Genomic DNA, 23,496 nt, shown 5'->3' on the forward strand with positions numbered 1-23,496 from the left:
CATACACCAGTGGTCATTTTCATCTAAATGAATTTTTCATTATCCATGTAACAGTATTCATCATTGTACACCTAATGTATTGAAGGGATTCCGTGGGATTGAATGATGAGTGAATGGAAGTGTGGCTCAGCCAAATAAGCAAACTTTGGTCAGTACCTCTCCCAGTTGTATTGTTTCCTGACTCTGGACCCTACCTTCACGTGGTAAGAGAGAGAGAGAGAGAGAGAGAGAGAGAGAGAGAGAGAGAGAGACGTATAAAATGTTAGGTGATAGTATATTTGGTGGTGTCACAACATCTAGCGGGGAGAGAGAGAGAGAGAGAGAGAGAGAGAGAGAGAGAGAGAGGCGTATAAAATGTTTGGTGATAGTATATTTGGTGGTGTCACAACATCTAGCGGAGAGAGAGAGAGAGAGAGTTGCGATGACGCCTGAGACAGCACTGTAGTTTATATAAAGGTGTTTGAGAGAGATGGGGAGAGAGGATTGAGGGAAGAGGGGGTGAAAGAAAAGAGAGAGTTGAAAATATTCTGCAGAGAGAGAGAGAGAGAGAGAGAGAGAGAACGCAAAGAAAACAATCCTAAATTGGAAGATTATAAAGAAGAGGAAAAGAAGGAAACATTTCGGAGAGAGAGAGAGAGAGAGAGAGAGAGAGAGAGAGAGCAAAGAAAACCAGCCAACAGAAAGATTAACATGTTCACGTAAAATCAGACATTATTATTTTTCCTCCTGTGATTCCCGTGGTTGAGGTTCGGGCCATCAGTCCCCGGCCACACTGGTGTGCCGCCGTTACGTTTGGGTTGCTTGTTGCCGGATACTGTTGCCCTCCGCCACTTGATGATAGTGGGGGAGACATGGCTGGTCCGGTATTGTTCCTAAGAATTTATCCAAAGCCTTCTTGAATGATGTCAGTGTGTGTTTCGTGTCTCTGATGGACTGGGGAAGGCAGTTGTACAGCCTTGGTCGGTTCACGATAATTGATTCTTCTATCTGTGTCTGTATTCGTCGCCACGTCCTTTTTATTGGCGGTACTCTGCATAAAGTTCCATTTCTTGAGTTGTAGTGCGTTGTGATAACATTTTCTCCGTTGTAATTTAGGTTAGGGACAATGTCAGTAATGATTTTCCGAGTATATATGATGATATATCTTTCTCTCCGTCATTCTAAGGAGTACAACTTCAGATGCTTCAACCTCTGCCAATAGTCCATTGCATTAGTGCCATGTATTTTATATGTGAATGTTCTCTGCAACGCTTCAATTTTTCTAATCTGCCCGATGGTAACAGGGTTCCACAACTGGCTGCAATATTCGATGATGGGTAAATCCATTGCTCTATACAGCGTCAGCATCGCATCTGGTTCCCGGGTCTTGAATGTACCGAGAATCCAACTTATCCGTTGTCTTGCCTTAGAAACCATTTCGTCTATTTGTAGTTCAAATCTGGCATCGTTACGTATAATGATTCCTAAATCTTTTATATTCATGTGACAGCTAATGGTCTCGTTTTCTGGGTTTCTGTACTCGTAGTTGATCACGTCAGCTTTCGGGTGTCGGTACCGAAGCATCTCAAATTTGCTGGTGTTAGATTCCATGCTGTTGTTCTCCGCCCATTTAAACATCGACTTAAGGTCTTCTTGCATTTTGGTACAGTGTTGTTCATTCGATATTTTGGCTAACAGTCTAGTGTCATCCGCGAATGATCTTGCTCTGCAGTATCCCATATCCTGGTTTATATCAATGACATAAATGAGGAAAAGCACAGGGCCTATAGCAGAGCCCTGTACCACTCCACTGAGCACCTCAGTACTGTAAGACTGAACTCCTTCCACGATTACTGACTGGCTTCTGTCAGTGAAAAAATTAGTAAACCATTCCAGTATCTTGCCTTGGATCCCCATTCGGTAGAGCTTGCTTAGCAGTGTTTACTGATTCACCTTATCAAATGCCTTGGAGAATCCAGGTAAAAAACATCCACTCCATGTTCAGATTCTAGATTTTTCAGTATTTCAATGTGATGCTGTAAGAGTTGTGAAAGACACGACCGGCCTTGTCGAAATCTGTGTTGCTGATTGTTATGAAGTGAATTGTTCTCCATAAACGTCGATAGCTTTTTAACTATAATCCTTTCAAATATTTTTATAACATGTGACGTTAAGCCCACCGGTCTGTAATTCTTCGGGTGTAGTCTGTTACCTCCTTTATATACAGGTGAGATGATGCCATGTTGGAGTATAAGAGGTATTTCTCCCGTGTCTAGAGACCGACGCCAGAAAGGCAGCAACGGCAGTGAGATAGCACCCGCGCACCATTATAAACACAGATTAATTAATATCTATGACGAGTTAGTTAATTATAAGGAGAAAAAAAAATGATTGTCGAAAAGCTGATAATCTTATGCATCGGTGAAGAGAAGGTACGGTAAGTTTTATGCAATGATGGCCATGTGGGAACTGTGTATTGAATTCGGTCTACCTATCTATCTATTGCCAGACGCCTCAATCCCGTAAGGGGTGGCCACAAACAAATCGCCTCCATGTCATCCTGACCCACGCCATTTCACTGCCCTGCTCAGCTCACTCTCCCCCCCTCTCTCATACATTCATTGCTATATTTTGTGCATAGGGTATTGTATGTTTTGGATTTAATTTCATTGCTGGCTTTCTCTCTCTCTCTCTCTCTCTCTCTCTCTCTCTCTCTCTCTCTCTCTCTCTCTCTCTCTCTCTCTCTCTATCATTGCCATTATTCTGTTTTTTTTTTTTTTCCATTGCCTCCTTCTTCAACTCAGGTCCCCCTTTTCTTTCCTCCTCTTCGACAATCTATCCACTCCTCTCTTCTTTTTTCTGTGTCTCCTCTCACTTCCATCCTGTTTCCTATCTTTCCTTCCATTTTTATTTCCCTCCTTCCTCCTGGTTTCCTCTCCTTCCCCTTTCCTTGCCTCCTTCCTCGCCTCCTCCTTCCTCCTTCCGTGCCTCCTCCTTCCTTGCCCCCTCTTCCTCCTTCCTTGCCCCCTCTTCCTCCTTCCTTGCCCCCTCCTTCCTCCTTCCTTGCCCCCTCCTTCCTCCTTCCTTGCTCCTTTCATCCTTCTTCCTTGCCTCCCCCTTCCTCCTTCCTTGCTCCGTCCTTCCTCCTTCCTTCTTTGTCCCCTTCTTCCTTGCTCCTCCTTCCTCCTTCCATGACCCCTCCTTGTCCACTCCTTCCTCCTTCCTTGCCCTCCTTTGCCCCCACCTTCCTCCTACCTTGCCCCGTTCCTCCTCCTTCCTTCTTCTTTTCCCCGTCTTTCCTCCTTCTTTGCCCCCTCCTTCCTTCTTCCTTGCCCCTCCATGCTCCTTCCTTCCTCCCTCCTTGCCCTTGCTTCCCTTTATACGTATCTTCTTAACCTGGTCATTTTGGCCAAGTTCCCAGCATCAGATGTCTGTATACTTTTCCTTCATACAGTCATTTGCTTAACTGGTCATTTGAGGCCCGGGAGCATCGCACAGTGGGGGTGGGGGGGTGGGGTGGGAGGGAGAGATGATGATGTGGGGAGAGTGTGGGGTAATGGGCTGGGAGGAGGGTGTGGGGTGAGGGTGTGGGTTGAGAGTGTGTGATGACTGTGTGGAATGGTGGGTGTGGGAAGAGGATGTGGGATTCGTGTTATGATGTACGATGAGAGTGCGAGAAAAGCTGGGTGAGGTTTTGGGGACAGGGTGAGGTGTGGTGTGGTGTGGTGTTGGGTGTGGTGTAGTGTTGGGTGTGGTGTGGTGTTGGGTGTGGTGAGGTGTGGTGTGGATTGGTTTTGGGTGTGTTTGGTGCTGGGTGTGGTTTGGTGTGGTGTGGTGTTGGGTGTGGTGTGGTGTTGGGTGTGGTGTGGTGTTGGGTGTGTTGTGGGGTTGGGTGTGGTGTGGTGAAGGGTTTGGTGTGGGGTTGGGTGTAGTGTGACACTGAATGTGGCAGAGGGTGTGCGGTGAGTCTGTCAGGGGGTGGGGAGAGGGTGTAAAGGAAGGGTTTGAGGGCAAGACAAGCGTAAGGCAAAACTGTATATTATCGCCGTCTGAAGGAGGAGTTGCCGTAGCCATGTGTACAAAAAACATAGCCATTAAACAACATCAGTTTCACGTATATCAGTGTTTCTAGACACCCCCTCCACAGCCGTACTTGGTTAGCATGGGTTAAGGTTAGTACTGGTTACCATTTTCCCTCCGAGGCAAAAGTTGGCTCCTGCAGTGGACAGCATAGAGAGGGTTAAAGTTTCAGTCTGCCATAAATAATTGGTCTCTCTCTCTCTCTCTCTCTCTCTCTCTCTCTCTCTCTCTCTCTCTCACACACACACACACACACACACACACACACACACATTAAAGGGAAATGAGGTTAGGATGATAATAATGTCAGCATGTGTTCCATTTGTGTGATTATTCTCTCATCATTGAGTACTAGTTCAGAGTCAACTATCATTTTTCTCCCTCGTCTGTCTGTCCATTCATCCCTAAATCTATTCATTCACTCATTTATTCATTTTTATCATTACACCCGACATGCCATTCGTCTCTGTATTTCTCTCTGCCTATGACCTCCAGTCTTTTCAACGCAGTGTGTCTAGGCATCTCGAAATGAATGGGTCTGGAATTTGGCTGCCTCATGTTTTTGTTCTAATATTTTCTTGGAAGGAATAATCCGCCTTTAGTTCCTTATATTAAACAAAATATATCTTCCGTCAGCCCTGACACAAATATACATCAAGTCATCAACGGATTTTTTATAATACTGTCCGTCATCCACATTTTTTTTTTTATTCTGCCTCACTTCCCCCTCTTTCATCAGCCACCAGAAACGCATTATTGTCAAGCACTGCTTACTACTACTACTACTACTACTACTAGTAGTATAATAAAATAAAAATTGACATTTGGCTTAATGTGCAGAATTTTTGAATGCAGGTTCTTTCAAGTCCATGCAAGATGGGAATGGCACATGGATTTGTTCAACAGTATTAAATTATATGCCGGATATTTATGGCATTTGTGTGTGTGTGTGTGTGTGTGTGTGTGTGTGTGTGTGTGTGTGTGTGTGTGTTTTCATAGGCAGGCTGTCATATCAACATACATGTAATTAATACGTATCTTTGTATTGTTCTAGTACATTCCTTTGTATATCATTCTCCTGACGATATTACAGGACTTGATACAGACGTGTAAGGCCTGTATTGTCATCGAGAGGCCTCCTAGCACCTCTCTCTTAGCGATTTATTATCTGGATATGGCTGGTTAATATCTTTTTGTACGTTATTCATGCAGAGTATGGCGATATTGGAAGGGTTTATGTAACACGGAATAGGACAGTAAGGTGTACTAGGCAAAGTAAATCGCTTAGGAGAAGTTGTTAGGGAGCTTCCATACAACGGGCCTTAGAGCCTAGGGCCTGCTTTCTCGCTGGTCAAGGAAACTCCCTAACACCCTTTCCTGAACGATTTATTGTGCTTAATACACCCTGCAGTCCTCTTCTGGATATACGAAGACACACTAGATAATTCGTAAAGGAAGCTCCCTATCGCCTTTTCCTAAGCGATTTATTTAGCATATTGCACCTTACTCTTGTTGCCTGTGTTATACAAATCCTTATGACGTCGCCATACTCTGCATGAATAACGTCTATCTATCTATCTATTGACAGAAGCCTCAACCCCACACGGGGTGGCCACAAACAAATCGCCTCCACGTCGCCCTGTCCCCCGCCATTTCACTGCCCTGCTCCCTATTCACACCCCCCTCTCACATATACCTCTCCACCCCATCCCTCCATCTCATCCTCGGCCTCCCCCTCCCTCTCCCCCCCCTCTACCTCACTCACATACACTCTCGTCGTCAGTCTTTCACCCTCCATCCTCTCCACATGGCCAAACCACCTCAGTGTGTTCCTCCTAACGCTTCCTATCACATCCACATCCACACCACAACGCTCCTTTATATCCTCATTCGTCAGCCTGTCTCTCCATGTGATTCCACAGGCTCCTCTTAAATAACTCATTTCCACTGCTTTCACTCTTGACTTGTGTCCTTCCAACAACGTCCAAGCTTCACTTCCGTACGTTAGAGTTGGTATCACAATACAGTCATGTAGTAACTTTTTCACTTCCATGCTCACTTCCCTGTTTCTTATCACTGCTTTCAAGGAACCAGCAACCTTTCTTCCTTGTTGTACCCTTTCAAGCACTTCACCCTCCAAACCTCCATCCTTACTCATCACACTACCCAAGTACTTAAACGTACTCACATTTTCCAATTCCTCACCATCCAACCTCACTGTACAATCACAGTGAACAACGTACAGAAGGATATTAAACAACCCTGTCCAATACTAAATCGCCAAGGAAGAGGTGCTAGGGAGCCTCCTTACCCCACACCATCACCCACACCATCACTCACACCATCACCCCATACCATCACCCACACCATCACCCCATACCATCACCCAACACCATCACCCACACCATCACTTACACCGTCACCCACACCATCACCCAACACCATCACCCACACCATCACCCACACCATCACCCAACACCATCACCCACACCATCACCCACGTCATCACCCAACACCATCACCCACACCATCACCCACACCATCACCCCACACCATCACCCACACCATCACCCAACACCATCATCCAGCACCATCACCCACACCATCACCCAGCACCATCGCCCACACCATCACCCAACACCATCACCCACACCATCACCCAACACCATCACCCACACCATCACTCACACCATCACCCACACCATCACCCACACCATCACTCACACACAATCACCCACACCATCACCCACACCATTACCCACACCATCACCCACACCATCACCCACACCATCACTCAGACCATCACTCACACACCATCACCCACACCATCACCCACACCATTACCCACACCATCACTCACACCATCACCCACACCATCACTCACACCATCACCCACACCATCACTCAGACCATCACTCACACACCATCACCCACACCATCACCCACACCATCACTCACACCATCACCCACATCATCACCCAACACCATCACTCACACCATCACCCACACCATCACTCACACCATCACTCACACCATCACCCACACCATCACTCACACCATCACCCACACCATTACCCACACCATCACTCACACCATCACCCACACCATTACCCACACCATCACCCACACCATCACTCAGACCATCACCCACACCATTACCCACACCATCACCCACACCATTACCCACACCATCACTCACACCATCACCCACACCATTACCCACACCATCACCCACACCATTACCCACACCATCACTCACACCATCACCCACACCATTACCCACACCATCACTCACACCATCACCCACACCATCACTCACACCATCACCCACACCATTACCCACACCATCACCCACACCATCACTCACACCATCACTCACACCATCACCCACACCATTACCATCACCCACACCATCACTCACACCATCACTCAGACCATCACCCACACCATTACCCACACCATCACTCACACCATCACTCACACCATCACTCACACCATCACCCACACCATTACCCACACCATCACTCACACCATCACCCACACCATCACCCACACCATTACCCACACCATCACTCACACCATCACTCACACCATCACCCACACCATCACTCACACCATCACCCACACCATCACCCACACACCATCACCCACACCATCACCCACACCATCACCCACACCATTACCCACACCATCACTCACACCATCACTCACACCATCACCCACACCATCACTCAGACCATCACTCACACACCATCACCCACACCATTACCCACACCATCACTCACACCATCACCCACACCATCACCCACACCATCACTCACACCATCACCCACACCATCACTCACACCATCACTCACACCATCACCCACACCATCACCCACACCATCACCCACACCATCACCCACACCATCACTCACACTCAGCCCACACTCTCTCCCCCACCGCACATCCACACCCCACACTCAGCCCACCCTCTCTACCCCCACCCCACACCCTCACCCCACACTCGGCCCACACTCTGTCCCCCACCCCACACCCTCACCCCCAGTGTACAATGCTCTCAGGCCTCAAATGCCCAATTAAGGCAATCATATAAGAAAATATACAGACATCTTGCACTGGGAAGTTGGGCCAAATGACCAGGTTAAGAGTTACGTGTAAGGCCAATGAGACAGGGAGGAGAAGAGAGGAAAGGGAAGGAGGGAGGGAGGAGAAGAGAGGAGGGGCAAGGAGGGAGGGAGGAGAAGAGAGGAAGGGGAAGGAGGGAGGGAGGAGAAGAGAGGAAGGGCAAGGAGGGAGGGAGGAGAAGAGAGGAAGGGCAAGGAGGGAGGGAGGAGAAGACAGGCGGGCCAAGGAGGGAGGGAGGAGATGAGAGGAGGGGGCAAGGAAGGAGGGAGGAGAAGAGAGGAGGGGGCAAGGAGGGAGGAAGGAAAAGAGAGGCGGGGCAAAGAGGGAGGGAGGAAAAGAGAGGAGGGGCAAGGAGAGAGGAAAGAGAAGAGAGAAGGAGCATGGAGGGAGGGAGGAGAAGAGAGGAGGGGGCAAGAAGGGAGGAAGGAGAAGAGAGGCGGGGCAAAGAGGGAGGAAGGAGAGGAAAGGAGGAGGAAGGATGGAGAGAAGGAAGGGAAAGACGGGAAAAGAGAAGGGAAGGGGAAAGAGCGATAGGAAAAGGAGAATAGGGAGATCAAAGTAATGGGAGGGAGAGGAAAAGAGGAGGAAAGAGGGAGAGAAAAGGGAAGGGGAAAGGTGGGAACCAGAAGGAAAAGGGGACGTGAGGTAGGAAGAGGGAGAGAAAGAGGGAAGAGAAAATAAAGTGAAAGAAAAGAAAAGCAAAGGAAAGGAGAGGAAAGTGGGGGGAAGGAGAGCGAGAAAAAAAACAACAATAATGAGAGAGAGAGAGAGAGAGAGGATCAATGTTTTTTTAAGTTGATGCGAGTCCACGTAAGAGAGTGATGACAGTGACGATGGTAGGGATGGACACAAGAAAAACTTAGATGAATACTTTCTCTCTCTCTCTCTTTCTCTCTCTCTCAATCCGCATTAAGTAATTCACTCAGCTCACCTCACTAATAACTTAATTAGTCGATATCAGTGGAAGGTATTGACGATACTGCCCTTTGAGAGAGCAGGAGGAGGAGGAGGAGGAAGAGAAGGAGGAGGAGGAGGTGGAGGAGGAGGAGGAGGAGGAGGAGGAGGAAGGAGGAGTAGATGGAGGGGAGGAAGAAGGAGAGAACTTATGAAGATTGGGAGGAGGAGGAAGCAGAAGGGAAGGGAAGGAAAAGAGGAAAGATATGGAGAAGAGGAGGAACGAGGAACTGATGAAGGAGAGAAGGAGAAGAGGAGGAAGAAGGGAGCTGATTTAGAAGAGGATGATGAGGATGATGATGACGATGAGGAGGAGGAGGAGGTGGGATGGAAGGCGAAAATTGATGTAGAAGAGGATGAGGCGTAGTAGGAGGAAGTAGATGGGAGGGAAAGGAGAAAAGGATGTAGTAGGAGAAAGAGGAGATGAGGAAGGAGAGAAATTATGAAGAAGATAGGGAGGAGGAGGAGGAAGGGAAGCAGAGTAGGAACAGATCTGATTAAAAGGGGGAAATTGAGAAGCAGGTGGAAGAGGAGGAAGACGACGAAAAGAAGAAGAGGAGGAGAAAAGAAGAGGAGGCAGAGGAGTAGGAGGAGGAGAATGGAATGAGGAGAAGTGAAGAAAAATGGGAGAAAGAGGAGGTGGACGAGGCAGAAAAAAGAGGAAAGAATTTAAATAAACGAGGAGGAGAAATAATGAAGATGAGGTGAGTAGCAGGAGAGAGAGAGAGAGAGAGAGAGAGAGTCGCGATCTATAAACTCAAAAAGCTTATTTTCCCAAAGTAACATTTCTCCCTAATTCTTTATAGCGTACGGAAATCTCTGAGGTAAATAACTCTGTCTCCTGTGGACGAGAAAGGGATGCGTATTTTAAATGTTACTTAAGATTTTCAGGAACTGTGTCTTTCTTTCTCACTGAATCATCTACCGTTTCAACTATATTGCCATAGTCTTTGGAGCATATCAGATTTTTAAAATAAGGTGTATGTAAGCGTAAAAGGACTAATGCATGCGTCGGCCTTGGTCACCTAATGGCAGCTTTCCACGCTGCTCTATCTCTGGCAGCCTTCCTATTTAGTCCCTTATCCCTGAGTTCACACCCTATGACCTCGTCCTAGGTCTTTTTTGGTCCTCCTGTCGCAACCCTACCCCCGACGTACACACTTCTTAGCTTCCGCTCCCAGTTGTCATATTCCATCCTTCAACATGCCCAAACCATCTCGGTCTACTCCTCCTCATCACAGCACCAACACACTCCAGTCCCATCCTTTGTCTCAACTCTCCATATGTCCAAATCATCTCAATTCATCCCTCGTCATCACAGCACGAATACATTCCAGTCCCATCCTTCCTCGAAAATCCTCTCAACTCTCCACATGCCCAAATCATATCAGTGTACCCCTCCTAATCACGCAATACACTCCAGTCCCATCCATCCTCTCAACTCATCAATCGCAATCCTAGCCGCCCCCCCCAACCCTCCCCAGACTGTAGCACCAGTCGAGAAGGGCAGTACTCCCGAGGTGGATGGAAAGCTGATGACAGGGAGTGCTGGAGCTCCCGTTTCATCAACCCTCAGGACTAGTATCTGACCATCCCCCTTTGCTGAACTTTTTCAGTATCTCAGTTACACAGAGAGAAGGCCAGCATGCTGTCCAACACAAATTTCTCTAACTATCTACAGTTCTACACCAAACTATATGCACAGTACACACTACACTTCCTTTTCCAAAATTCAAAAAAAAATCATGGCGTTTCATCACCCAGCCTCGGAGTCCCCAAGGGGGGGGGACCATAAATGCCCCCACCTTCCGCCCCTTTCCCGGTGACGACTCGAGGTGCCTGGAACCACTGTCTGACTCTCTTCTTCTTCTTCATTTCTGCAACATTCGCGGCCTTTCCTCTAACTTTCGCTCTGTTGAGCACCACCTCTCCTCCTCTAAACCTCACCTTCTTTTTCTAACTGAGACTCAGCTGTCTGAGGCAACTGACAGCAAACCCTTTTCTGTATCCTCCTACTTTCTCTACTCATTTCAAAGCCAAAGGTGGCTGTTGTGTATATATACGCAACGACTTATCTTGCTCTCATGTTCCTGAACTCGATTCTTCTGAATTCTCTACACTCTGGCTTTGGCTTTCCTGTCATTCTCTGGCTAAAAATATCTGTGCTGTTTACTTCTCCCCTAATTCTACTATCAAAAATTCTTCGACTATCTTACTTCTACAATGGAACACATTCTATCCATTTCTTCTTTCTCTGGAATCTCCATTTTTGGAGATTTCAATGTTCACCACCACCTTTGGCTCTCCTCTCCTTTCACTGATCCACCTGGTGAACAAGCCTACATCTTTTCTATCCTTAATGACCTAGAGCAGCTTGTACAGCACCCTACCCGTATCCCAGACCGCCTTGGAGAGAGCTCCAACATACTTGACATCTTCCTCACAACTAATCCTTCTGCTTACACTGTTAATCTTTTCTCTCCTTTGGGCTCCTCTGATCACAACCTTATCACCTTAACCTGTCCTATCACTCCGGTATGGCCTGTGGACCCTCCAGGGAAATGTTGTCTGTGGCATTTTGGAGCCGCTGACTGGGAGGCCCTCAGGCAGTACTTCTTTGATTTTCCCTGGAATGATTATTGCTTCCATGGCCGGGAGCCATCTGAGTGTGCCATGCACATTACGGAGGTTACTCTCTCGGGCATGGAAGCATACATTCCTTTCGCATATCCTTTGACTAACGCAAGAAAGCGTTGGTTTAATCACGCTTGTTCTAATGCTGTCCGCAACAAGAAGAGGGCCTACAAAAGGTACCAGAGCCAACCCATCCCTGAAAAACATCATCTTTACGTTTCTGTCCGGAATCGTGCTAAGTCTGTTCTTCGCTCTGCTAAAAATAATTTCATCCGTATTGAATGCTCTCAACTCTCCAACTCGAATTCTTCCCGCTCCTTCTGGTACCTTGCCAAAAACCTTTCTAACAACTTTACCTCATCATCCTTCCCTCCTCTTTTCTACTCTGATGGTTCTGTAGCTATTTCTTCTACTGATAAAGCAGATCTCTTCACACAGACTTTCTCCTCCAATTCCACCTTAGACGATTCCGGTGCTGTTCCTCCATCACTTCCCGCCTCTGACTTCCTCATGGCTGACATTAAAATTCTTCAGCTGATGTATTTTCTGCCATCACTGGCCTCAATACTAACAAGGCATATGGGCCTGATGGAGTCCCTCCTGTTGTTCTCAAGAACTGTGCTTCTGTGCTTACACCCTGCCTAGGCAACCTCTTCCGCCTTTGTCTGTCAACTTGTACCTTTCCTTCTTGCTGGAAGTTTGCTCTCATTCAGCCAGTCCCAAAGAAGGGTGACCACTCCCAACCCTCCAATCGTCCAATTGCTTTAACATCCTGTATTTCAAAAGTTTTTGGGTCAATTCTCAATACAAAAATTTCAAGGCATCTTTCCTATCACAACCTTCTTTCTGATCGTCAGTAAGGGTTCCGTCAGGGACGCTCCACTAGCGATCTTCTCACCTACCTTTCAGACTCCTGGTCATCCTCCTTTCGGGACTTTGGCGAAAGCTTTGCCATTGCACTTGACATCTCAAAGGCTTTTGATCGAGTCTGGCATAAATCTTTAATTTCCAAACTGTCCTCTTTCGGTTTCTATCCTTCTATCTGTGCCTTCATCGCTAGCTTCCTTTCTGGTCGTTCTATAGCTGATGTTATAGACGGCCATCGTTCTTCTCCTAGATCTACCAACAGTGGTGTTCCTCAGGACTCTGTCCTATCACCAACTCTCTTCCTTTTATTCATCAATGATCTTCTAAGCTGTACATCTAACCCTATCCACTCATACGCTGATGACTACACCCTTCACCTTTCCATTCGATTCCCGCAACGCCCATTTCAGCAGTTACTTCAACAAACAAGGGATGAGGTTATGACACACCTAATGTCTGACTTGGCTCGTATCTCTGACTGGGGTAAAAATAATCTGGTTGTTTTTAATGCATCTAAGACTCCGTTCTTACACCTATCAACCCGTCAAAATCTTCCACAGGTATACCCACTGATGTTTAATAATATTCAGCTTAATCCTGCATCAATGTTGAACATGCTTGGGGTTTCATTTACTCGGGACTTATCTTGGAAAGATCATATTGCATCTCTTGTAAAATCTGCTTCCAAGAAATTGGGCGTGCTAAGCTGACTCCGTTCTTTCTTTACCCCTGCACAGTTGTTGACTCTATACAGGGGTTTTATCCGTCCCTGTATGGAGGACAACTCTCATGTGTTGGGAGGCTCCCCACATACAGCTCCTCTCAATAGGGTGGAGTCAAAGGCTTTTCGTCTCATTAACACTCCTCCTCTTACTGACTCCCTTCAACCTCTGTCTCTTCGCCGCACTGTTGCATCTTTATCTCTTTTCTATCGCTACTTTAATGGTCACTGCTCCTCTGAACTGTCTGCAGGCATTCCTCCACCTCTACGATGGGCGTGTAGCACCCGTCTAGCAGCAAACTCTCATCCCTTTTCTGTCTAACTCTCTAATGCAAGAGTTAACCGTTACTCCCAGTCCTTCATTTATGCAACAGGTCAGCTCTGAAACTGTCTCCCTCTGTCTTTATTTCCTGCTTCCTATGATCTCCAGTCTTTCAAACGCAGTGTGTCCAGGCATCTCGAAATGAATGGATCTTGAATTTGGCTCTCTCTTGTATTTTGTTTTTCTCTTGGAGGGAACTGTTATTGCGGGCTCATGGCCTTTGGTTCCTTCTTCCTCACATAAAAAAAAAAATGAATGTGAATATTGATTTTGCGAGATACCTTTAGTGGATACCTGTAATGAGATGTATAGTGCTTTCTCGATATTATAGATAAGAATTTACCTATCCTTCTTGGCAGGTTCGACGGAAGGATAGAGAAAGGGGTAGATTTTGGCCCTTACTCTCGTCAGTTAATGAAACTCTGTAACACCTCTTCTAAGCGATTTATTTTGCTTATAAAACCTTCCCCTCTTCTTCCGTATTACTTAAATTATTCTAATATCACCATACTCTGCATAAACAACATACGGAAGGATATTAGCCAGCTGTATCCAAAAGTAAATCGGTAAGGAAGAGGTGTTAGGGAGCTTCCTAAACTGACGAGAATACCGGCCTTTAACTCCTTCAGTCTGGTCACGTACCCTGCTGGGAGCAGGGCAGTGAAATGGCGGGGGACAGGGGGACATGGGGGCGATTTGTTTGTGCCCACCTCTTACGGGATTAAGGCGTCTGGCAGTAGTTATTTACTTAATTACATATTTATTTATTTATTTACTGATTTATTTACTTATTTATTTTGACCAATTTTCTTATTTATTTATTTACTTATTTGCGGTACTTACCGTATTTATGTATTTAAATATTTACTTATTTACCTATTTTACTTATTTACATATTTACTCATTTATTTACCTATTTACTTATTTATTTGCTTATCTACTTATTTACGTACTTATTTACTTGTACTTATTTGCTTATGTATATATTTATTTACCTATTATTTTACTTATTTATATATTTGTTTACTTATTTACTTATTTACCTACTTAATTATATATTGCGGTACTTATTTACTTATTTTATTTACTTGTTTTTTACATACTTATCGTTATTTATTTATTTACTTATTACCCTCAGGCAGCTTCTACTCAACATAGGAAGGATGTCTAAATGTCAAGAGATCAGTGGCAGGCTTTATGTACACTCGCTCCAGAAAGTATCGGTGCAGAATATGTGTTAAATATTACGACACAGGGACCAGAGGAAACTGGAAATTGCAGTTCTAGCCTCCCACACGCAGGCATCCCAAACGATAGATGACTGCTATATCAGATACCTCTTGTGTCCTTCATAATGAGTAGGGAATGGCCGTAAATGTTACAATTTATACGGGTATTAACGGGCTGTCACTGCCACGTGCTCGAATCATTCCGGACGGCAACGGACCCACAGTGCACCGATACTTTCTGGAGAGAGTGTACCTCTGAAAAGCCTCTGCTGTACTAAATAACGTCATCTGAAAGTATCAAGAAGAAGGCAAAATATATGCCATCAGAATAAAGGTATTAAATGACCCAGCGCTTTGTATCGAGTAGTTTCTGGACCGCGCTTCGCTTTTTAGGCAGCCCACGATTTATGTGATTAATGCGTCGACACAGGAAACTCTACGGAAAACCCCCGACGCATTTCGCTTACTGGAAAAACCAGTGGAAAACAATTGGGACCAAAACACCCCTTTAGAAATTTTTAATAGATGTGAAATTGAAAGAGGTCCATCTGAGACCCAATTCCGACCATCCTGTCAAGTTTCATCTAAGTAATTCACCCAGTTTCAGCCACACACACACACACACACACACACACACACACTTAGGTATATATTTAGTGTGTGTGTGTGTGTGTGTGTGTGTGTGTGTGTGTGTGTGTGTGTGTGTGTTATAAGTGACAGTTTGGGAAGTGTCCTCTTTAGCTAAAAAAAAATATGCCTCTATCATTCGAATTAGGAAGACATTGAGATGGAAGAGTAAATTACGATTATAAATCTCTTCCAGTGTGTAAAGCCTTCTATTTGTAGTATTAAAACGTGCGGTAGTGTTAAAAGAAAATAAACTAGAGGGGCACTCAGTGGAGCGCATCTCTCCGACAAGGGCAACGTAATTTCCAAACCACTGTTCGTAATGGGTTAGGTTTTCTCACCATTGTTTAGGGTTTCGCAAAAAATGTTCTCCTGATCCAGCATCTACAGTATAATACGATCCGGATCGGTGCCAAAAGTTGATCAATTGTTCCCTGGGACACGGGTTATCTACCCACCAAATTTGGTCCAAATCCCTCTTTTCGTTTTTGAGTAATCCTGCTGACAGACAAACTTATAAACAAACAGGAATGAAAACATACTCTCCATGCCTGAGAGAATAATACCTTATATAACGGAAAGTATTAACTGTTTATTCACCACAAAATTACCTTCAAACATATTCCATCAACCAGACACCAGATTACACACTAAATTCCCGACTTCACTTCACTTCCTTAACCCACACTTGCTGTTCTTCCATCAAGCCTGCATCAAGCATAACTAAGCCAGACTTGTAATGATGACACCTTGTAACTCTGTCTTTCACATCCCCAGCACCACTGCCTTATAACTTGTATTATAATGTTTGGTATGGTCAGGCTGGGTAGTATGAGGCTTTGTTTATGTCGCAAAGATCGGTGTTTTTGTCGATAGGGTGATGTGTGTGTGTGTGTGTGTGTGTGTGTGTGTGTGTGTGTGTGTGTGTGTGTGTGTGTGTGTGTGTGTGTGTGTGTGTGTATTATTCCTGTCTGTCTGTCTGTCTCTGTCTGTCTGTCTGTGTGTCTGTCTGTCTGTCTGTCTGTCTCTCTCTCTCTCTCTCTCTCTCTCTCTCTCTCTCTCTCACCCACATCACCGCACCAGCTAAGGATGCAAGGGAGTGTGAATGCAGAAATGAGTGTGCAGTTTAATTAACAAACTTTTCCCTGCACTGATTTCGTATTTCATCTTGTGTCTGAGGAGGCGTAGTGAATTCCTCTCAGTTTTGTTGATGTGAAATAAGGAAACAGTTCATTGTAAAAATAATGTACTTCTTATAATGAATGTTTGGGGCATATATTAGTAGTATTGTCTGTGAGATCTGAGAGGAGCATGTGCAGTTACTTGGTGAGACAGACTGACAAACAAGGAAATGAAGGAGCGTTGTGTGAATGTGGATGTGATAGAAAGCGTTAGGGGAAATACACTGAGGTGGTTTGGCCATGTGGAGAGGATGGAGGGTGAGAGACTAATGAGGAGAGTGTGAGTGAGGTAGAGGGGGGAGAGGGAAGGGGAGGCCAAGGATGAGATGGAGGGACGGAGTGGAGAGGTATATGAGAGAGGGGGGTGTGAGCTGGGAGCAGGGCAGTGAAGATGGCGGGGGACAGGACGACATGGAGGCGATTTGTTTGTGGCCACCTCTTACGGCATTAAGGCATGTGGGAATAGATAGATAGATAGTACGGTATTGTCTATTATATGTAGTCCCGCAATATTTTTTCTGAACTCTATACATTTGTTGACATGTAAATTGTATCAGGCTTTTATCCTTCTCCATCCCATTGCTTTCTACTCCCTCCTTCCTTGCTCATACTTCCTCCTTCCTTGCTCATACTCCCTCCTTCCTTGCTCATACTCCCTCCTTCCTTGTTCTTACTCCCTCCTTCCTTGCTCATACTCCCTCCTTCCTTGCTCATACTCCCTCCTTCCTTGCTCATACTCCCTCCTTCCTTGCTCATACTCCCTCCTTCCTTGTTCTTACTCCCTCCTTCCTTGCTCATACTCCCTCCTTCCTTGTTCTTACTCCCTCCTTCCTTGTTCTTACTCCCTCCTTCCTTGCTCATACTCCCTCCTTCCTTGTTCTTACTCCCTCCTTCCTTGTTCTTACTCCCTCCTTCCTTGTTCTTACTCCCTCCTTCCTTGCTCTTGCTCCCTCCTTCCTTGCTCTTACTCCCTCCTTCCTTGCTCTTACTCCCTCCTTCCTTGCTCTTGCTCCCTCATCTGGTCTTTCCTTAGGTCTTCTTCAGCTTCTTCCCGCGTCTCTTCCGTGTCATTTCCCTCGTCTGTCTTTCAGCTTGTGGTTGCTCCCTTCCCCTTGCAATCTGTCTTCGTCCACATCCTCTTTCCCTCTCTCTCCATTCTCACTTTCCTCCCCTTCCTCTTTTCCCTCTTTCTCCATTCATACATTCATTCTTGCTTCGTTTACTCCTTCCCTCCCTCTCTCCGTCTCTATCTCCTTCCTCCACTCATGCCTTCCTTCTTTCTCTATTTGTGTATTGTTTCATACCCTATCCCTCCCTTCTTACTCCATCAGTGCATCGATTCTCTCTCTCTCTCTCTCTCTCTCTCTCTCTCTCTCTCTCTCTCTCAAGTGTTACAAGGCAGTGGGTCCTCTGCCAGACCTATAACAGTGTTGGTGATATCAGTAACCCAAATTACCCCCTATTACACTAATGACAGCAATTAGGGCACACAGCGTAATTAAACAGCAATTAAGTAGTGTCTGGGGACTGTATTCTCATGGGACTCTCCTTAACACCTATTCCTACGCGATTTATTTTATTTATTACACCTTACTGTCCTCATCTGTTTTACATAAATCCTTCCACTATAGCCATACTCTGCATAAATAATGTGACAAAAGATACTAACTAGTCATATACAAAAATAAATCGCTAAGGAAGAGGTGTTAGGGAGCATTCTTAACCGTATTTCTTGAGTTTATTTTGCGCGTGGGATCGATTGAAAATATTTAATGTTACTGATTGGGTTCCCTTAGGCCTAGTCAGGAAATGAGAGAGAGAGAGAGAGAGAGAGAGAGAGAGACCCCTTCCTTTCCCTGCTATTGTGATGAAGAGAGAGAGAGAGAGAGAGAGAGAGAGAGAGAGAGAGCATCATTTCCCTGCTATTGTGATGGAGAGAGAGAGAGAGAGAGAGAGAGAGAGAGACCCCATCATTTCCCTGCTATTGTGAGTACATTTTCTCTGATGTCTTGCTATGGGAACGCGACGCCTCTGAAGGTCTAAGGTGAGCTTCGACTGGTGATTCCTGGCTCCCATTTCTCCCTGTCCTCCCTTGCAGTCTGATATTCTCCCTTCCTGATGCTGTTGTCTTTTTGCAGCTTATTTCACGTAGGTCGATGGCAGGAACAGAACAGTGCATCGGCTCTGCATCCTTTCCAAAGCACTTCTTCGTGACTAGTACTATCTTCTGCCCATCTGCCCTATGATCTGTTTCCCTCGTCGCCTTTCGTATGTATCGGAGATTTTCGTCTTTTTGCAACTCATTGTGTGTGTGTGTGTGTGTGTGTGTGTGTGTGTGTGTGTGTGTGTGTGTGTGTGTCTGTGTCTGTGTGTGTGTATGTGTGTGTGTGTGTGTGTGTGTGTGCCTGTGTAAACGCTCCACGGTCGAAGAGATGTTCCAGATGATTTCACGTACTTCTCTCTAGCAGTTCTTCGTGACTAGTACCATATTTCAATTATACCTCTGGCCACCTGTTATGGAGGTGGCATTAAGTGACTGGTCTGTCCGTCCGTATGTGCGTGGGTGCGTTCATTGGTGCGTGCGTCCGAAACACCTGTGGGCGCATATCTCCTGAACCCATCGACGGATTTCGACCAAACTTTTGCCACTGATGCAGTGTGAGGAGATGATGAACTGATTAGGTCAACAAGGTCAAGAGCCAAATGCAAAGGTCATATGGGGTCGACTTAATATATTTTTAGTCCCTTTTCAACCTACAATTAACTTTGTCACAGAGGTTATAATATGAACGAGGCACACCGAGGGACGCTTGTGTTGACAGCTCGGGGCATGAGTTCTGGGCGTTTCATTCCACATTTAATTGTTTTGGTGATGTACAGGCGAGGTTAAGAATGTCTCACCACATTTTCGTCGCACATTTCTGAAACTATCTATCTATCTATCTACCTATCTATCTATTGCCAGACGCCTTAATCCCGTAAGAGGTGGCGACAAACAATTCGCCTCCATGTCGTCCAGTCCCCCGCCATTTCACTGCCCTGCTCCCAACTCACACCCTCCTCTCTCATATACCTCTCCACTGCCTCCCTTCCTCTCACCCTTGGCCTCCCCCTCCCTCTCCCCCCTCCACCTCATTCACATATACTCTCCTCGTCAGTCTCTCACTCTCTGAACCAAACATAATTCTATACAGTCACGTGGTTTGGAAGGCTGCCTCACTGGGTTGTAAAAGTCATCGCTCACTGTCTCGTTATTTATCGTTAGCATCGGTATTAGTGTTGTGAATATTCCTACGCTGGATGTGAAGTGGTGAAGACGGAAAAAAACATTGTTGTTGGTATGACTGGCCACACAGGAGGAGGAGGAGGAGGAGGAGGAAAGGGATGGAAGGAAGGAAGGAAGGAGAGAGGAAAGGAGAAGTGTGAAAGAATTTAAACTTGGGTGAATTAGCCGGTGGGTAGAAAAAAAAAAAGCATGAGAGAATTATTACTGAAGAGGACAGACGAGAGATGGAAAGGATGAAAAATTATGTGGTAAAATTTGTCTAGCTAAATGGACGTCTGTGTGATTATTGATAGCAGTGTGTGTGTGTGTGTGTGTGTGTGTGTGTGTGTGTGTGTGTGTGTGTGTGTGTGTGTGTGTGTCAGCGAGAAGAGAGTGTCGCCTACAGTTTATTTACATTCACTTGGCCCAGATTTTCGTCCCTTTACAGCTTATTTCACGTAGCTCAGTGGCAGAAAAGGATAATGCTGGGGATCTGTAGGCTTTCCATGACACTTCTTCGTGACTAGCATTATATTCCAGTGTTTACCTCTTGCTACAGCTTAGTATTCAAGAGAGAGAGAGAGAGAGAGACAGGTGGGGGGGAGGGGAAGAATGGCAGGAACGAGAAGAAAACGCTGGCAAATATTATGATACCTAGAGAGAGAGAGGGAGAGAGAGAGAGAACGATAGTAAAACACCGACAAATACAATTATGATACATAGAGAGAGAAGGGAGAGGGAAGAAAGGAAGGAACGATAAGAGAATAGAGAAAAATAATGAGAGAGAGAGAGAGAGAGAGAGAGAGAGAGAGAGAGAGAGAGAGAGAGAGAGCGGCGCCTGTTCACCTCTGCGGCTTGGACCCTTTGTGTGGTTCATTGTGCTCTGGGGGCGGATTCTGAAAGCTCAAAAATCCTCGCAAATCCACCATCTTTGGGCGTAAGAGCAACTTTTCACTTAAGTGCATATTCTGGAGCCCTAGAAAACGAGCGCAAACCCTATGCGGCGTTGTCAATTCTCCTCTTAGTGTTGCGCCATGTGAGGGGCAGCCCTAAGTACATTGTAAGCCTTATAACTCTCCTATTTTTACAAATGTTGTAGCTCAGACATCCCCCAAATCCTCAGAATTAAATCGTGCATCAATTAATCCTTAAGTGCATACAACTGTTGTCATTTTTCAAAAAATATTAAGTACAAGTGGCAGAAGACCGTCGTAGACGATGCCAGAATACTATAACGGAGCAAGTACTACTTCGACATATGTGGTAAAACTAGCATTGTCGGCCAATATTGCCTTTACTACAAACAAATTATAGCCTATTGATATAATGTTCACAAAAATTCGATTAAACAAGCCAGTGTTAAGAAGAAACTCATCTAAAATATGGTGATAGCCTACATGACACAATGTCGAAAAAATTATGAATCAGCGCACTTATTTCGTCCTCTGAGAAGTTCACTCCCCTTCTGTACATAATATTTTGGTGGTCTTCCACTGCTTCAATACTGTCTTGGAAATTATGACTGGCGGTGTGGAAACATCGTCTGCTACCACTATGACGTCATACTCCGGTGTACTGTGATTGGTTACTCAGGTTTAAATAGAGAAACCTTCCGCTCCTTAATTGGCCAACACTTTCGTTGGCGCAGCCTGGTGTTGGTCTTAAGACAGTATTGAAGCAGTGGAAGACCACCAAAATTTTATGTACAGAAGGGGAGTGAACTTCTCAGAGGACGAAATAAGTGCACTGATTCATAATTTTTTCGACATTGTGTCATGTAGGCTATCACCATATTTTAGATGAGTTTCTTAACACTGGCTTGTTTAATCGAATTTTTGTGAACATTATATCAATAGGCTATAATTTGTTTGTAGTAAAGGCAATATTGGCCGACAATGCTAGTTTTACCACATATGTCGAAGTAGTACTTGCTCCGTTATAGTATTCTGGCATCGTCTACGACGGTCTGTTGCCACTTGTACTTAATATTTTTTGAAAAATGACAACAGTTGTATGCACTTAAGGATTAATTGATGCATGATTTAATTCTGAGGATTTGGGGGATGTTTGAGCTATTACATTTGTAAAAATAGGAGACTTATAAGGCTTACAATGTACTTAGGGCTGACCCTCTCATGGCGCAACTCTAAGAGGAGAATTGACAACGCCGCATAGGGTTTGCGCTCGTTTTCTAGGGCTCCAGAATATGCACTTAAGTGAAAAGTTGATCTTACGCCCAAAGATGGTGGATTTGCGAGGATTTTTGAGCTTTCAGAATCCGCCCCCTGGTCTTTATTTTTTCCCTCTCTCTCGTGGCCACTTTTTCCCCAATTTCTTTATATGGGAAAGAGAGGCCTGTGAGGGGATTAGCTGAGGTCTGTTCCTGTCTGCCTTTTCTGCTTATCTGTCATTATGGTCTGTTCACTGGAAGTAAATCGCTAAGGAAAAGGTGTTAGAGAGCTTCCTTACCCGATGATAATAAGGACCTTCGGGAATTGCCAGACGGGTTTGGGAGGGAGGGAAGGTTACTCTGCTTTACGCCCGTTGCTCCCTAACACCTCTTCCTTAACGATTAATTTTGGATACGGCTGGCCAATATCCTATAGCATGTTATTTATGCCGAGTTTGGCGATATTAGAAAGATTTATGTAACACTGAGGTGGACAACAAGGTGTAGTAAGCAAAATAAATCGCTTAGGAAAAGGTGTTAGGGAGCTTCCTTAACCGACGAGAATACGTCTACATAACCGTGTGGGCTGCTGGTTGAATAGGGATACGGAGGAAACAAATTTTGCCTGACAGCCTGACCAGCACGAGAAAAAGCTGTGTTTCTTCCAGTGTCGTGCTGAATACATTTGCTATAACCTTTTCACTTTAACTTGGCCCAGATTTTCGGCCTTTGGCCTTTTTATTTCACGTTGTTCAGTGTCGGAAAAAGACAGTCCTACGGCTCTACATCCTCTCCTCTGCATTTCTTCGCGACTAGCATCATATTCTAGTGTTAATCTATTGTTACATCTCAGGATTGAAGACGGAGAGATGGCAATTTTAGGCCAATTAGAGTACAAGGAGTATAACACCCCACCTGTTTCCAAATATGATAAAGTATATGTTTGTGCCATTAGAGATAACTACCCATTTACCCAAGCGTGAATATGGGGTAGTTACCAAGCTTGTAGCCACTATTACCTGCTGCATAGCCATCATCATCATCATTATCATCCGGATCTCCTTTTCCACCCAAGGGCAGGGTGAGGAGTAGCACGTCCAGGCAGCCTAAGTTTGCTCAGTCCAATGGGCCACGCTTCCATTCACTCACCATTCAAGCCCCCGGAATCCTGGCTCTATCTGATACGCCAAGAAAATTCACCACGTTCTGTAGCTTCACATGAACGTGTCCGATAGAGTCAATCCGGACGCTGCCACGGTAGAAAGGGATGCCAAATCCCTGATCATGCACTTCTCCTCACAACATTCATCCAGCCAGCTCGATCTCTTGTCAGTTCCCT

At 45.4% G+C, this 23,496-nt stretch overlaps 1 protein-coding gene across 1 annotated transcript; it reads right to left on the reverse strand.

The window, feature by feature from the left end:
* Positions 1-1,155: 1,155 nt before the first annotated feature.
* LOC145391932 (uncharacterized) lies at positions 1,156-1,638 on the reverse strand. Its single transcript, XM_080266422.1, has one exon. The coding sequence runs from the start codon at positions 1,636-1,638 to the stop codon at positions 1,156-1,158; it is 483 nt and encodes a 160-aa protein (XP_080122548.1).
* Positions 1,639-23,496: the final 21,858 nt, after the last annotated feature.

This window comes from Coenobita brevimanus, chromosome 20 (assembly GCF_032717465.1).
Source record: "Coenobita brevimanus isolate Jiangsu-jjx chromosome 20, ASM3271746v2, whole genome shotgun sequence".
Classification (NCBI taxonomy): domain Eukaryota; kingdom Metazoa; phylum Arthropoda; class Malacostraca; order Decapoda; family Coenobitidae; genus Coenobita; species Coenobita brevimanus.